We start from the raw sequence: 16,571 nt of genomic DNA, 5'->3' as shown, positions 1-16,571 counted from the left end.
GTTGATTAAATAGGTACCAGTTACGCACTGGGGTCGATATAATCGACCTAATCCGTTTGTCTGTCCTTGTTTGTCCTACTATGTTTAGCCCCTTGTGGGCAATAAAGAAATAAGAGCTGATATATTAATTCGAGGTGTTTGCGAAGAATATACCTACTACCTAACAATTTATTTGTGGCCTCCAGTTTTTGATGACACTTTATAGAATGTTGTAGCAATACACAGCACAGACACCTTAAAATATAAACATACACATACATACATAATAGTACATACATGCATACATATATGTATATATATATATATGCACATATATACATATACACATACATACATATATACACACATGCACACATAAAATATGAGAGAGAAAAATATGAATACATAAATAATGAGGTATGTAACTTTATAAAATTGATATTGAAAACTGTAATCGAGCATGAATAAATTTAAAGCATAAAATAAATTCTTAAAGAAACGATATCTTAGAATGATGATTATGCACCGATAATCTTGCATTTGACAGCAACTACATTTCGCATCCTTCCTAAATAAAAACTCACACCATCCCTAAAGGTAATTACATAGCTTCAATAACGAACTGAATAACCTGCTAGTTCACTTACCTACACTGAAGATATGACATAGAAAGTGTAAACCAGGGGAAACGAAAAGAAGAGGGATAGAGAAAAAGGGAAGGTGAAAAGAGAAAGCAGAAGAGAGATGGGAAGGGAAGTCCCTTTCATTGGTAATTTCGTTGAACATTTAGCTAACACAAATGGCACAACTTGCTGAAAGTAACTGGAAGTAACTGAAAGTCTCACACATCACATCTTACCGTCTTATGGTTCCTGATGTGCAAACGGTATGATTATTACGACCGGTACAGTTTCCATCATAAATTTGTTCGATTATAATTAATCTGAAAATGGAGAGCAAAGACAAAAATTACTTCGAGCCAACGCGGTAAGTTTCGGAGTAGATACTTGATCTGTTAAATATAGCAGTCAAAGCTCTCTTAAATCACAACCCACTGTCTTTAATTAAGGGGAGAAGACGTTAGAATGTAGTCCTCTATATGCAAGTAACATACGTTTTATAAGGCGAAATAATATGTTTGTGTGTTTCTGAGTGCACGTACACTCGCATGTGTATACTTATATAGATGGCAATGTTAAGTCTGAAGACTGTGGAGAAAAACTTGCTCACCAATGTATCTATCTTTCACCGATGTACTTACACATACACATTCTCTCTTTCACACACACACACACACACACACACACACACAACACACATACACACACACACACACATCAGTCATAAGGCATTGGTCGACTGAAGGTTTATCTAATGAACAGCACTGTAGGAAAGGAGCGTACATGTGCAATCACCAGTTTGTAAAACCTAACTCTTAACCACACGAACATGTATTGTATGCAAAGCTGTCGAACACTTGGCTAAATATATTCTTACATTTACAGTTCTCTTACACCCTGGACTGAAAGTTTACCAAAGCCGATATTACTTTTTTTTATTAAAAATAATAATAATGATGCTATGTACTACCAGCGGACTACGATTGATTCATCCGACGAGGTTGCTTCTATCTTTTCTACGAAAATAGACGTACGTAGGTAAAGATAAATTTATTTACATTTAAGCTTATCATTGAACTGATTCATTCAAAATGGCTTGTGGCATTATGAAGTGTTTTATACATGGCTATTTTTCAATGTCATATACATACCATAAAATATCAGCATGAGATATTTGTTTTTGAATGAAAAATAGATGGTAATTTAAATAATTATTTCTGTATCTTCCCAGATTAATCAATTTATATATGGAAGCAATGTTGCTTTATCACTTTATCTTGGTTAAATTTAAGATAAGGCGACGTGAAGACAAGAAAGTGAACGAGGGACCGAGAGAGAAAGAGTGAGAGAGATTAAAAGAAAAAGCTCAAGAGAGACAGAGAGAGACAGAGAGAGTAAGAAGAAACTGTGTATGTCAAATAAATAGCTAGATATGCAGGCATACAGTTAAATAGAAGGAAGAATGCTGTAATTTTTATATTTGTCGATTTTCTTTCCATTTGGTTTTCCTTGCTTCTCAGCTTCCGAGTAAGAAACGAGGAAATAAATATCTAAAATAAATATCTATTAAAATTTTATTTTCGCTTGAATAATTCATATAATTCAAATTAAATATTCCGGATTATTTCTCGTCCAAACCACAGGCTATTCTGCCTTCATAAATATCCATGTGTTTAACGTATACCGTTTGACTCATTATTAAAATCTAATCTATCGTTTCAAGAAGCGCAAGAATGTACACACACACACACACACACACACACACACACACACACACACACACACACGATCAATTGTTATGTTCATTTTCTTCTACTTTGAGCGAACCTGAGTATATTAGTATAAAAATATTGTTACCCCTAGTGAGGTCCAGCAGTAATAGACTGATACAGAATCAGCATTTCTCTTAAATCATACCATTTTGTTGTTATATTTGTTTACCCTGCCCAGGTTTTATTATCCTATTATCAGTGAAATTGTAGCGGTGACCAATCCGAATTATCAGACATTATGTTTCGGACTTTATTACCCCATTAATGTTTCCATCCCTCGGGCTCCGCACTAACAACTTTTCTATTTTTCCGTGCTGAGAACATCAGCTTCTAGCAATTTTTTCCTGCCCTTGTTTTTCCTTTAGCACTGCTTAATCTTAATCAAGAGCAACATTAAGCGCATCGATATCTCATGTCCCAGAGGAATGTTCTCGCATTTCAACAGTCTTTCTAAACCAAACCAAAGCAAATAAAATATATAAATAAATTAAACAACTTAACCCATGAACTTAGATATAATATTTAATCAATAAAGCTGAAATGCGAAAAAGATGTTTGTCTCATTTTGGGATGGGAACGGTAGATGGGGTCGGATTGGCGCCAAAATGTACTGGGACATGTAAAAAGAGGCGAGGAAGCGACTGGACTGGGCTAGAAACCTATATCTAAAAGTTGTGGTTACTAGGACAACAAAATCCAGACTTTGACAAGTGTTTGTCGTTTCTCCCTTTCAGATATCACCCTGTCTTCCTCGATCTCTCGCTCTTTCCTTCCTTCCCTTCAATTTCTCTCTGTAACGACGTTTGACACTCTCCACTCTCATTCCCACTCTGCCTTCGCCGTCTGTCTGTCACTCTTTCTCCCACCACCTCTCTCACTGTATGTTTGTCTCTATCTATAGAGAGAAAGCGTTGACAGCCCCAAATGTTTAAATATTCCTGTCACAGGTCTTTTAGAACAGTGAATTATTATCGACCACCACCACCGCATAATCATAACAGATATCAAAAATCAGATATATTGTGTTAATATATATATATATATTTGTGTGTGTGTGTGTGTAAAATGTGTATACATATATATGTGTGTATATATATTCATCAATATCTATAAAGCTGAAATGCGAAAAAGCTATTTGATTTCTTGGTTATTTGTCACAGTTTGGGATGGGAACGGTTTAAGGGACGGTAGATGGGCGCCAAAATTTACACTGGGGGTGAAATGGGGTGGGCAACGGTGTTAGGAGTCTTGCAAGTCGCTCGGGGCTACCGTTTGGTTGCCATGGTGAGGAATATGGGAAAAATTTAGTTTTATGGGATAAACAGGTTGCGCTCGTGTTGCTGCAGGGGCTAGAGGCGGTTATCTTTAATTGTGGATGTAAAACTTTGGGGGATTTTGGAAAGGAGGGTAAAATTTTTCAACTTTTAAAAAGAGTACATTTTTGCCCTATTTTTAGATTTTTTTCTGTTTGCATTATTTGCATCATGAACCGTCAAAATATACCAGAAAAAAGTATCAAATTTCACAAAATTTTAAGTAATTTTGAATTTACATGCACGCGTAAGAGAAAGCGAGGGAGAGTCCGAGAAAAAGGAAGAGTAAGAGAGTGGGAAAGAGAGAGAAAGGAGAGAGAAACAAAGAGGGAGAATGTGGCGATAAGAAACAGAAAGGAAGCAACAGAAAGTGACAACCACACCCTCACCTGCGCGTAGAGCGGATCACCTTAAGCTAGTATAATTTATAATATTGAAATAGTTATAGAAATTATTGGCTTTGGTAACTTAGAAGCATTGAATCTGGACTCTACTGAGTGAAAAGGACAAGGCTTCTGAGAGAAATTTAGAATAAAACATTCTGGCTCCGGGATAGAGGGGATGTCTTCTCAAAATTCAATGGTGCTGAGTTCCGTTTCCTTTTTTCCCAAGATGCCCTACACAGACACAGAGGCGTCTTCTTAGATTTCGTGTCCTAGATTGATGTACTGATTCAGTTCTCATTTCATAGACTCCAGGAGAGGAAAAGATTGCCTGAGTCATAAGGTTTACGGTTGTACGCCATTGAGACACCAGTTAATAATAAACTGACCCTGTCCAATACAACAGTTTCTGCGGCCATGTTAGAGCAAAGCTTTGAAGAATTTTAGTCGAACGAATCTATCCCAGTACTTATTTGATATTTTTAAAGTCATGTACTTATTCCATCGGTCTTCTTTGCCGAACAGCTAATTTACGGGGACAAAACCACACCAGCACCGATTGTCAAGCCGTGGTGGAGGACCTATAGAGGTAAACACACACACACACACACACACACACACACATTTATATATGAAGGGCTTCTATCAGTTTTGTCCACCAAATTCACTCACAAGACATTGGTCGGCCGAAGGTTAAATACTCTTGCTAAAGGTACCATGATTTTTAAAAATATTTTCTCTCAATCAGGCTAACTGATGTTCAACAATATCTTAAGCGACGAACGCCTATCGTTTTACCTGAGGTCATTTAGCAAATGATAAAAGCGATAAGCACCCGATATTTGATACGAAAAACGAGAGAGTGTATATGTAAACATCCGTACCGTAAGTGATGCTGTAGTTATATAAATAAATGTCACATTGGACTCATTAATACAAACAAATAAATACACAACATAGATAAATAAAAATCATAATTTTATGGAGTAATAAATAACAAGTTCAACCATATATTATACGTTATACGCATCAACTCTCACTCTCTCCATTTCACTCTCTCTCCCCTCTCTCTCCTCCTTTCTCTCTCTATCTTCTATTGATTTTTTCCTTTATATCTCTCTTTTTCTTTGATTCTTTCTATGTTATTTATATAGAAGGATCGATTGGTTATCTTAAGCTTTGCTTCTCCTTTGGTAACACGAGAAAATGGAACCAAGTACTCATTTAGTTGATTTGTTATTGTTGTTGCTGTCGTTGTTGTTTAACCCCAGGTTTATCTAGATTAAGCCTACTTACGACCCAAAACATTAGAACCATGATTGTTTACGACTACGAGGGCATATAATATCCAGTATGCCATTTCCTTTCCCAAGAAGTTAAGATACGATTTGCGGGAGATTTGGTCGCTATTTCTAGTTGTCTGAGCGACTAAAGACTGTCTCCATCACATTGTTATTGTTATAGTTGTTGTTGCAACTATTTCAGTACGAGTGTGCCTTTAACGACTGTTAAAGACTACTACAAGAACAACAACTAATTTAGCAACAACAAAAGCAACAATAACTACAAAAACAAACAAAACACCAACACTATCATTGCTCCAAGCCTTCAGTCACAAAAGTACATCAGTACGACATGTTTTGTTAGAAGAAAACTAAAACAAAATCAATAAGGAAAAAGGTAGCTTTAGAAAATACATCAGTGGGTAATTTTTTTTATTTTACTTTTCCTTTCAGTCAAGCTAACTGATGTTTAACAAATATCTTAAGCGACGAATGCCTATCGTTTTACCTGGGGTCATTTAGCAAATGATAAAAAGCGATAAGCACCCGATATTTGATACGGAAAAGGGGAGAGTGTATATGTAAACATCCGTACCTTAAGTGATGCTGTAGTTATATAAGTAAATGTCACCGAGGTCTCATTAATACAAATAAATAAATACACAACATAGAGATAAATATAATTCGCACTTCTATGGAGCAATAAATACCAAGTTCAACCATATATTGAAGAACGTTATACACACCCAATCACGTACACACACACACACACACACACACACACACACACACACACACACACACACACACACACGCACACACAGACATACACACACATATATACATATACATATACACATACTCTCTCTTCCTCTCTCTTTCTCCTTTTCATAAACATACACACATACATGCACACACATACATACATGCACACACATACATACATGCACACCCACCTACACAGGCATATACCCACATATTCTATTCTTCCACATATATACCCACATATATACCTACATATTTTATTCTGCATTTAAAGCTCAGAACCGCCTCTGTCTTTTCCACGCTACCTCTGCTCGCCTTTTAAAAGACAAGAACCGAGAAAAACTCGTAGTAAAAAGCTCCACAACGTCCGGTCCCACACAGTTAGGCTCTTTTAAATATGCTCGTCGACAATGTAGCACCTACCCCTAGATTAACAGTACTGCAAGCATCACTGGGCCTAAGACACAACATCATATTATTCAGAACTCCTTGTTGCACATCGTCTAACCATATATATTGCATCATATGCAAACTTTACGGCTTGTTGTTCCCATTCTTATAAACACCAAGTAAATAACTAACTCGCTTTGTGATCATGAGTGCACCAAACCTCACGTGTGCGTATGCTCACATTTTTGTGGATGCTTGTATGAGCGAGTGTACTCGCGCCATGCATCTTTTCCGAGGGCATTTATACATCCATATCTGTTAACGGTTATTTTTAATACTTTTCTCGCTGGATTGCGTGTTCGTTTCTCTTTTTGTCATCTGTGATCTTATTTTTGATCTTCTATATAAACGAAGATATTTCCTCCGTTTGGATAGTTTTGTCTCTACATAAAGGTAAGTTATATTGCAGAACAGTCATTTTAACGAGTTGTATTTATTTATTTATCAGCCTACGAAATACATCTGGACCACCGGATGCTCCTGAACCAGTTGTTGAGTGTCTCACCCAAGAGGAATCGATGCTATATATGTATATATATATATATATATATATATATATATATATATATATATATATATATATATAATTGCAGCGTGGAAGGTGTTTATAAGCCATTTAAGAAACACACAAAAGCCGTTCGATTCACTTCAACATTTAAGTTTAATTTGTCAAAATATTTTCGTCGCTAAAATCCGCGACCTGTTCACTGACAAAGTCCGTGCTGCATCTAAGAAAGTAACAGTTAGTTCGTCATATATATGTACGTATGTATGTGTGTATGTATGTACGTATGCATGTACGCACATACGCCTGTGTATGCATGTATGTATGTATGGATATATGTATGTGTGTGTATATGCACGCACATACACTCTATAAAACATAAAGCTATAAACCTGTAGCGATGGATTGATGTAGAGTGACCACTCATCACAAAGCTATCAAATTTCAACTTCCTACGGCCGAAGCTAGAAAGTGAATTTATGACGCTTACTCCCAAAACTATACCCTAAAATCTATTATCAGATTTTTATCTCTATATCACAGAACTAATGTTTTACTATTATGCGTATGTATGTATGTATGTGCGTATGTATGTATGTATGTATGTATGTATGTATGTATGTATGTATGTATGTATGTATGTATGTATGTATGTGTGTGTGTATGTATGTGTGTATGTACATACGTACGCATGTGCGTATGTATGTATACGCGCTCGTGTGCATGTGCCCATGTATGTGTGTGCGTACATGTACGTGCGTATGTACGTGTGTATGCCCATACGTAGGTATGTATGTATGTTTGTATTCATGTGCTACGTATGTATGTGAGTGTCTAGGAGAATGGGCAGATGTGTCTGTGAGAGTGTGTACATGTGTATGTGTATGTGAACGTATGTCCGTGTACTGGCATGTGTCCGTCCAAGTTGTGTACATGACTGTTACTTTGCTGAAGGTTGTATACATATTTACATATATGTTTGTATAGACGCACACACACATATATATATGTGTGTGGGTGTGTGTTTGTTCCTCTCATCATCGTCTAACCGTGAATGGATACAACGCCTAGGTGCAACTGTTCGTATCAAACAACGTCTGCTCATACCGTTGTATATAACTGCACATACGCGTTGCTACCCGTATGTAAGTACTACAGGTAAAAGGTAGAGAGAGAGAGGGGTGGTTATAGAATAGTCCTTCTGAATGGAATTTGGGTGTTATTCCATTCGGACTTTCGGTTGAGAGTAGGTTTGTATTCTTTTGCTGTCCTTAAACCATTTTTTAGGTTTACACCGATAGCGTTTCCCCTCTGCAAGCTCACCATAAAACAGCTGTTTGGGTGTGCGTTCATCCGCCATTCGAACAATATGGTCACACCATCTCATTTGTTTTCTCAAAATCATTGCTTTCATTGAAGTGATTCCTGCAGACGCAAGGGCATCTGCGTTTGGAGTAAAAGAATTCCATTTAATGTTTAAAATGCGATGAAGGCATTTTTGGTGGCATTGTTCTAACAATTTGAAATGTCTTTCATAACATGCCCATGTTTCAGAAGAATACAACAGGGATGGTAAGACAAATGATTTGTAAAGAGCCAATTTTATTTTGTTATTTGCATGCCGTTGGCGCCAAACGCCAAACGCGTTACTCCAAGCCACCAAAGGCCTGTGCTGCCCTTTGAATTGGCAGATATATTTCTGTTCCCAAATTTCCATCTCTTTGTACAGAGAGTCCAAGATAGATGAAAGAATCAACAACTTCAAGTAGCTTACCCTTAATAAAACTTTTAGTGGGGTTGCAAACGGCACCACATGCAGGTTGATACATTACAACTGTTTTTTGTTTTTCAAGTTGATGGTCAAGCTAAAATCATCACAAGCTGAGTCAAATGCAGATACAAGAGATTGCAGACATATTTCAGAATGACAGACAAGATCGCAGTCGTCAGCGTATAAGAATTCCCTAATGAGTGAAGTAAAAACCTTCGTTTTGAATTTCAGTCTGGTCAGATTAAAAACATTCCCTGTTGTTCAATATTTTATGTAAATACGTTCCTCGGATTTTTGAAAAGCGTGTGACAACACAACAGCAAAATATATTGCAAAGAGGGTAGGTACATCAATGTCTCCTTGCTTTACTCCATTTTCCGCGGCAAAAGATTCAGCAAGCCTACCACCCAAATTAACTGTAGCTTTCATATCTTGATGCAAAGCCCTCATCATGTATATATATATATATATATATAATATATATATATATATATATATATATATATATAATATATTTACACATACATATATGTATGTATGATACAGATATAAAAAAATATATATATGAATTATATGTATACATACATATATATAGATATAGATAGATAGATACACGAATAAAGAAACAGTGAAATTGAGTGCGCAACATTGTATGGTGGATAAGTATTATTTATTGGTTAACATGACCACCATTGACTTCATGCTGGGACTTCTCAGGAATTATCAAGCTTGCCTCACAGGATGTTGGTACTGGTCTCTATCTTGGATGAGAATATTATATTAAATTGTAAAGATACTTTATGTAAACCATGTATATATATATATTATATATATATATATATATATATTACACATACATATATGTATGTATGATACAGATATAAAAAAATATATATATGAATTATATGTATACATACATATATATAGATATAGATAGATAGATACACGAATAAAGAAACAGTGAAATTGAGTGCGCAACATTGTATTGGTGGATAAGTATTATTTATTGGTTAACATGACCACCATTGACTTCATGCTGGGACTTCTCAGGAATTATCAAGCTTGCCTCACAGGATGTTGGTACTGGTCTCTATCTTGGATGAGAATATTATATTAAATTGTAAAGATACTTTATGTAAACCATGTATATATATATATATATATATATATATATACTATATATACGTATGTGTGTCTGTGTATATATGTATGTATGTACGTATGTATGTATGTATGTATGTATGTATGTATGTATGTATGTATGTATGTATGTATCTGTCTCATTCAATAGTATATTTCATTCAATCGTGTTCAAATATGTATCTGCTTAAATATATTTTTATGTGCTTCTGTTGTATAGAGATTTTGTACACTCAAGGTTTTGGATATCGGCGTTGAAATCTCTCAGTTGGAAGCTGTACTATTTGTAGTCGCTGGTGATCTTGAATGTTGTCACTTGATGTCTGTTTAACGACTTTAGATATTTAGAGTAGAACTCCTGGTACACAAGCGATAATTTGCAGGATTCAAGACATAAGTGTATAGTATTCTTTAATGCATTATTACTGACAGGGTCGAAATTTGCACTGGGAATCACATTTTCGATCTGATGGTAATTGGAGCTTGTTTAGCTATATTTTGAAATATAATTCGCAAGTTACCAAGAAAGCACTTAAAAAACAATTGCGCGGGCGTTACATATAGAAACAGCTGTTTCAAGCTCACATTTTTCAGTTCATTTCTGGCTCTCAGGGGAATAATTGAAGCGTCTTAAATCCCAAACAATGGAGGTCACTCTAAGAACACTCATCATGAAATTGCATTGACATCTAAATGATATTTAAAAAGAAAACATTTTACTGAAAACACTAGGTAACCAACCCAAGCTCTTTTTACAACCCGATCCAGGTCAAAATTCAAAATGGCTGTTACACAAAAAGCTATTAGCTCCTTGCATACTAACTACGAACAATTTTAATATTTTTCAGACGTTTACTTCCTTGAAACAAAATTCTTTATTTTCACTCTAGCAAAGGTCATACAGTGTTTTAGATTTAAAGATATCCTTCTTGTAGGGTTGTGCCTTGTCTACGCACGAACAGATAAACTTGATTACTTGAGGACATGGCTGACGTAAGAAACTAATAAATTCCGACAAATCTGTTGCGCATTTTACCAGTGTTTACAAATAATTTTATAAAATTAGCTTTTGGATGTTAATTTAGCTGCACCAATATAGATATATATATGCATATTATCGACTTTGCCAAACAGTTACCATCTATTGGGCAATTCGAACGAATACTAAAGTTGTATGATTTGTCCTAGCTGCCTTTTTGCCTCTATTTTCATTTCAGCTTTGCTGCATTATAACCTCTAATATATCAACCGAAATTCTTATTAAATGAATAACTAATCATAGTAGAGATGTTTTTTCATAGATTAATATACTTATGTTATTGTGTCTGGGGAGAGTCATTCTCTTTTAGTGCCTTATTACTTAACACACTCACCGGTTCGATTTCCACTCATTAATTTATTTACAGATACAAAAACGAAATATACTTGTGCTTAGGCAGAAAATAGCAATCTATTAAATTACGTATTCCTTAGCTATATTTGTTTTTAATGATAGATTAAATACTGGGTTGTAACATAAAATCTTTTTTCTTGTTCCTTGTCTTATACTGTGTGTTGTAATGTTTTTTTAACGTGTCTAATCTTATCTGAGAATCCACTATTTTTTAGCACATCATTATAATACGTGGCTGTTCTATAAAAGTATCTTCATCGGAAGATATTGATATACCCATTTATTCACGTTGTCGACCAAGTTCCTCCAGATAAAGATACTACGACGTTGATATCATTTCTACTATATGTGTATTATATTCCTATCTAGTTTGTGGTATGGTCTGAAAGTATTGTCCAGTTTGTAGAAAATTAACGGTGATAAAGTTTGCATCTACAGTAATAATACTGCGTCCTCTTCCATAAAATAATTTAATCAAATTGCTAGAATAAATTACTTTCTGCACATATGTATACATGCAGGTATCTGTTCATGCATACACACACACACACACACACGCGCGCGCATCGAACCTTAAAGTGCTCAATATATAGCACACTCACTTGGAAATGTATTTATCTATAAAGGACGTATATATAAGGTAAGTATCACGGAGTCCACACAAATTAACATCCATTGGGCGTGAAACCAAAATATAGAATTAATGGTATAGTCACTAAGCACACACACGCACACATACACACACACACGCACACACAAACACACACACACATACGCATACTCACTCACTCATATAGGCAAATACGTGCACAAACATATCAGATAAACAACATGCATACGCATATTTTCGTTTTAGTTCTTTAAAAAATGTCGACTCGATTCATACTCCCGGATTTCAGTCTATGAAAACATCTGTTTTCTCAATCTGAAATTTTAGATCTTAAAGGCTGAAGTGAGTAAGTATATAAATATGTATGTATATATGTATATATGAATAAATAAATAAACAAAATTCTTGAAATTCTCACTGCTGATATTAACTGCTATTTTTTTCTCCTTCTTAATCACTTCTCGATCTACTTGCAGGGTAAAGGTATTATGAAGACATATTGGTTAAAGGGAGAGCAGGACGTGAACACAGAAAAACCAGACCCATACTGTCTAACACCACCTTCAGAGTAAAAGTAGATGCGATAGATGAGCAGGAGAGAATTATATGAGAACAGAAGAGAGAGAGAACGTGATATATAAATAGATAGATAGATAGATAGATAGATAGATAGATAGATAGATAGAGAGAGAGAGAGAGAGAGAGAGAGAGAGAGAGAGAGAGAGAGAGAGAGAGACAGATAGAGACAAAGATAAACAGAGAAATTAAAGAAGAACAAGTATATAGAAAGGATGCATAAAAGTAAGTATGGATGTTAAAAAAATTGCTTAGTTTATATTTGTGACCGGCCGAATTTGCCGCACGTTCATGGATGTACTCTTGATCAATGTATGAACCATAGACCCCCCACCCCACACAAATACATATACATAATACCATCTTGTTATCAAACCATTATATTAATATAATATAGTATAATATAATATAAAATAAAAAATATAATATATGTATATATATATATTATATTATATTATGTTATATTATATTAATATAATGGTTTGATAGCAAGATGGTATGGAACCGTTTTTGTTATCAAAATTCGCTGGTACTAAATACAAGCCCTCAAGACTTCACACTCTTTGCTTAATGATTTCAGCTAGCGATTGTTATTTAGAAGGCTTTGTTTGAAAATCATCACAATAGGTGGATACCACTATGTGTGTGTGTGTGTGTGTGTGTGTGTGTGTGTGTGTGTGTGTGTGTGTGTGTGCGTAAAGAAAATTATATATAGATTGATGAATCGAAAAGGGTATATAAGGACAGTATGTGGGTTAAAAAGTGATATATAAAAAAGATTAATATATAAAAAGAGGGTGATAGATTTTTAGATAGATAGGGAGATGGAAAGAGAAGAAGAAGAAGAAGGTAGAGAGGAAGAGAGGAAGAGACAGTGAATGAGTGAATGATATGTCTGTGTATGTAAAGCAGAGTATCAAACTGAGATCTGATTTCATGAGACATCACCACAATTGAAGAAGGGAGATTTTGACAGTAGGTTTTTCTCCTTCAAGAAAAAACCTACTGTCTTTTATATGAAGATCCTTCTAACTGATAAATATAAACGCGATTTCATTGCAAAAATAGAATGTTAACAGAAACAATGTTCCTAGAAAGATGACATTAGAAATAAAGATACAGCATTGCAGATCCTCCAATCTACTAGAAATAGCAAACGAATTTTTTGTACGTTCTTAGCTGCAGAGGTACGCATTGAATTATATAATTCTAGAGATACTGAGCGGACACATTGGCAAGATATTCAGTGAGGAAGCAGAGTCTCCAACTTCTAACGAATATATAAATACTACAACATTTATTGAGTATTTCATCTCCATAATCCTATCTATCTATCTATCTATCTATCTATCTATCTATCTATCTATCTATCTATCTATCTATCTATCTATCTATCTATCTATCTATCTATCTATCTATCTATCTATCTATCTATCTGTCTGTCTGTGTGTGTGTATGGTGTGTGTGTGTGCGCGTGTGGTGTTTTTCTAACATGTCTTCTCTATACCTAGGTTTTTTTTATAGCAAAAGAAACAAATCGTATAAGTACAGTTTATACCAAATAAATTTGGTTATTCTCAAAGAGCCACGATTATATAAATAACATGGGAATACGACAAATGAAAGTTGAGAAGCACAACGGGGTGCTTTAGAATGCTGTTGGGCTGCGAATGAAACGAACATAAATATCCAGTCACCAGCAACGTGCTATATCAATGACCAACAGCCTTAACACTCTATGACACTGTCCACTCAGCTGTTGATATATACCACCTGGGAGTGAAGTTCACTGATATAGACAGCGAAAATACTATATAAGTGACGCGTATTTCATTAAATAATTATCAACGCTGAATTCAAATCTTCCCATGGGTATATCTTGGAGAGGTATGGTTCCCCAGGCTCACTGACTCTAAATGCACCACATAAAAGGGGTATCAGTGGTGTTTTATTGACCCAGTGATTTATGGGAATGTGTTACCTACTATAATTACTCTACTTAAACATTATTGAATTTAAAGTGGTTCGAACTGGTATTACTGCGCCACAGAAAAAAATAGCTTTAAAGTTTGAATTAATTTCACTGTGATGAATTAAACATTTTCAACTTAGGTCTGTAAATAATTAAAATGGAGAAAAGACACATAATACTTGTAAACGTTATATATGTATTATTGGTTGTGTTGTCTGTTTAAAGCAAATACTTAACAGATGTGTTGAGATGCTCTATTTTAACAAATGTGTCAAGTAGTCTTTTAACAGCAGATGTGCTGAGTGTCCTTTTAAAGGTTGTATTGTGAACCTGATTAACATGTGTGTTCAGTAGATATTTAACAGATGTGTTAAGTATTGCTTTAACAGGTGTGTTAAGTCTGCGTTTAAAAATCCTGTTAAGAGAGATTTAACAGATGTCTTAATTAGTAATTAATAGAAGCGCTGATGTTTAGTGTAATCGATAGTCACTCAAACACGTGAACAGGTATTTTACAGGTCTGTTAGATAAATAATACAACCAAAAAGCAACTGCTGTGTTGGATAGATGTATAATACTTGGTTTAACAGGTATTCATTATTTGTGAAAAGGACTATACATGTTTCAGTATTGTTTGACCAGTAACAAAAATGAAAACAGTTGAGCACATGTCAAACCTTTGATTAATAAATTTGTTAATACAACTAAACGAGTGTCTTCTGTGTTTTTATCAAATATTTTCGATTCGACTGATTACTCGGATATCCGTTTTACAGTTGTTTTAGGTAAGCATGTTACAGATTTATTGAATAGTTGTTTAATATGAGAGTAGATTAACATGCGTGTGATTTAGCTACTTCATGTGTTGAATAGACATTTAGCAGATGTGAATGAAAACTGTTTTTGAAAATGTGATGCAAAATGGCTTAACAGACATGATATAAAGCTGTCTAAAACATGTTATATCTAGCAGTTTAACAGGTGTGATAGAAAATTGTTAAACAGATACACTAAATAGTCGTTTCACAGATGTAACAAAAACCGTTAAACATATATGACTGAAATAGAATGCTGCTTAACAGATGCGATAAGTAAACATTTAAGACATACGATGAAAATCTGTTTAACATTTTGACACTCAGATTGCTTATTTATTCACATTATTTTTAATTAATCATGGTTTAACTCATACCTTCAAGAGTTTGATAACGTCATTGTTTAATACTAGAATGATATAGTGGGATAAATGGGAGAGGTCAAGCTAGGCCATTTTGAACTTAAAACAGGTAGAATATTTGGGCTGGATATGACTGGTTTAAAGGTTAAAGGGTTAAAAGAGATGATAGTTACAGTTTAATAATCGGGTTGGGGAAAATGCTTAACTAATTCTATGGATACTAGTTTAGTAGCTATAACGGACGAGTATTTAATATATGCGACGGACAGCTGTTTCACAGATGTGTGTTAACTGTTTATCAGAAAATAAGCATTTCATAACAGATACACTTCAAAGTTTTGTATTTCGTTACTTATGGAATATATGTCGTAAACATATGCAACACCGGTATTTATATAATATTAATTTCTTACATAGGTGTAAACTCAAATTTAGGGGTAAGGGTCAGTCGATTATAATGATCTAGTACTTGATTTGAAATACGATTATTGAACGTGTTCCTAACAAAAATTCATTACTTCTGAGGGAGGTTTTCTTAACCGTTTAACACGAGGCCTGAAATTTGATGAGAGGAGACTAATCGATTACATCGATCACAATGTTTCGCTGGCATTTAATTTATCGACCCCGAAAGGATGAAAGGCAAAGTCGACCACTTCGGAATTTGCACTCTGAACGTAGTGACAGGCAAAATACCGCTAAGCATTTCGTCCAGCATGCTAAGGATTCTGCTAGCTCACCACCTGACATGTAATAATAATAATAATAATAATAATAATAATAATAATAATAATAATAATAACGAAATATTATAATACTGGCATTTCACAAGTCATGCTTTTATTTTTCATTTTGGTTTTTG

General features: G+C 34.7%; 1 protein-coding gene across 1 annotated transcript in view; it reads left to right on the top strand.

The window, feature by feature from the left end:
* The window catches only part of LOC115214401 (atrial natriuretic peptide receptor 1-like), a 300,999-nt gene extending 288,339 nt beyond the window's left edge, over positions 1 to 12,660 (top strand). The window contains exon 23 of the mRNA XM_029783597.2: positions 12,461 to 12,660. Coding sequence (XP_029639457.2) covers positions 12,461 to 12,556 — 96 coding nt within the window. The 3' untranslated portion in view covers positions 12,557 to 12,660. The remainder of the gene's footprint in view (positions 1 to 12,460) is intronic.
* Positions 12,661 to 16,571: the final 3,911 nt, after the last annotated feature.

The sequence above is a fragment of the Octopus sinensis genome, linkage group LG7 (assembly GCF_006345805.1).
Source record: "Octopus sinensis linkage group LG7, ASM634580v1, whole genome shotgun sequence".
In the NCBI taxonomy this organism is placed as follows: domain Eukaryota; kingdom Metazoa; phylum Mollusca; class Cephalopoda; order Octopoda; family Octopodidae; genus Octopus; species Octopus sinensis.
This window is presented reverse-complemented; position numbering and strand designations above follow the sequence as displayed.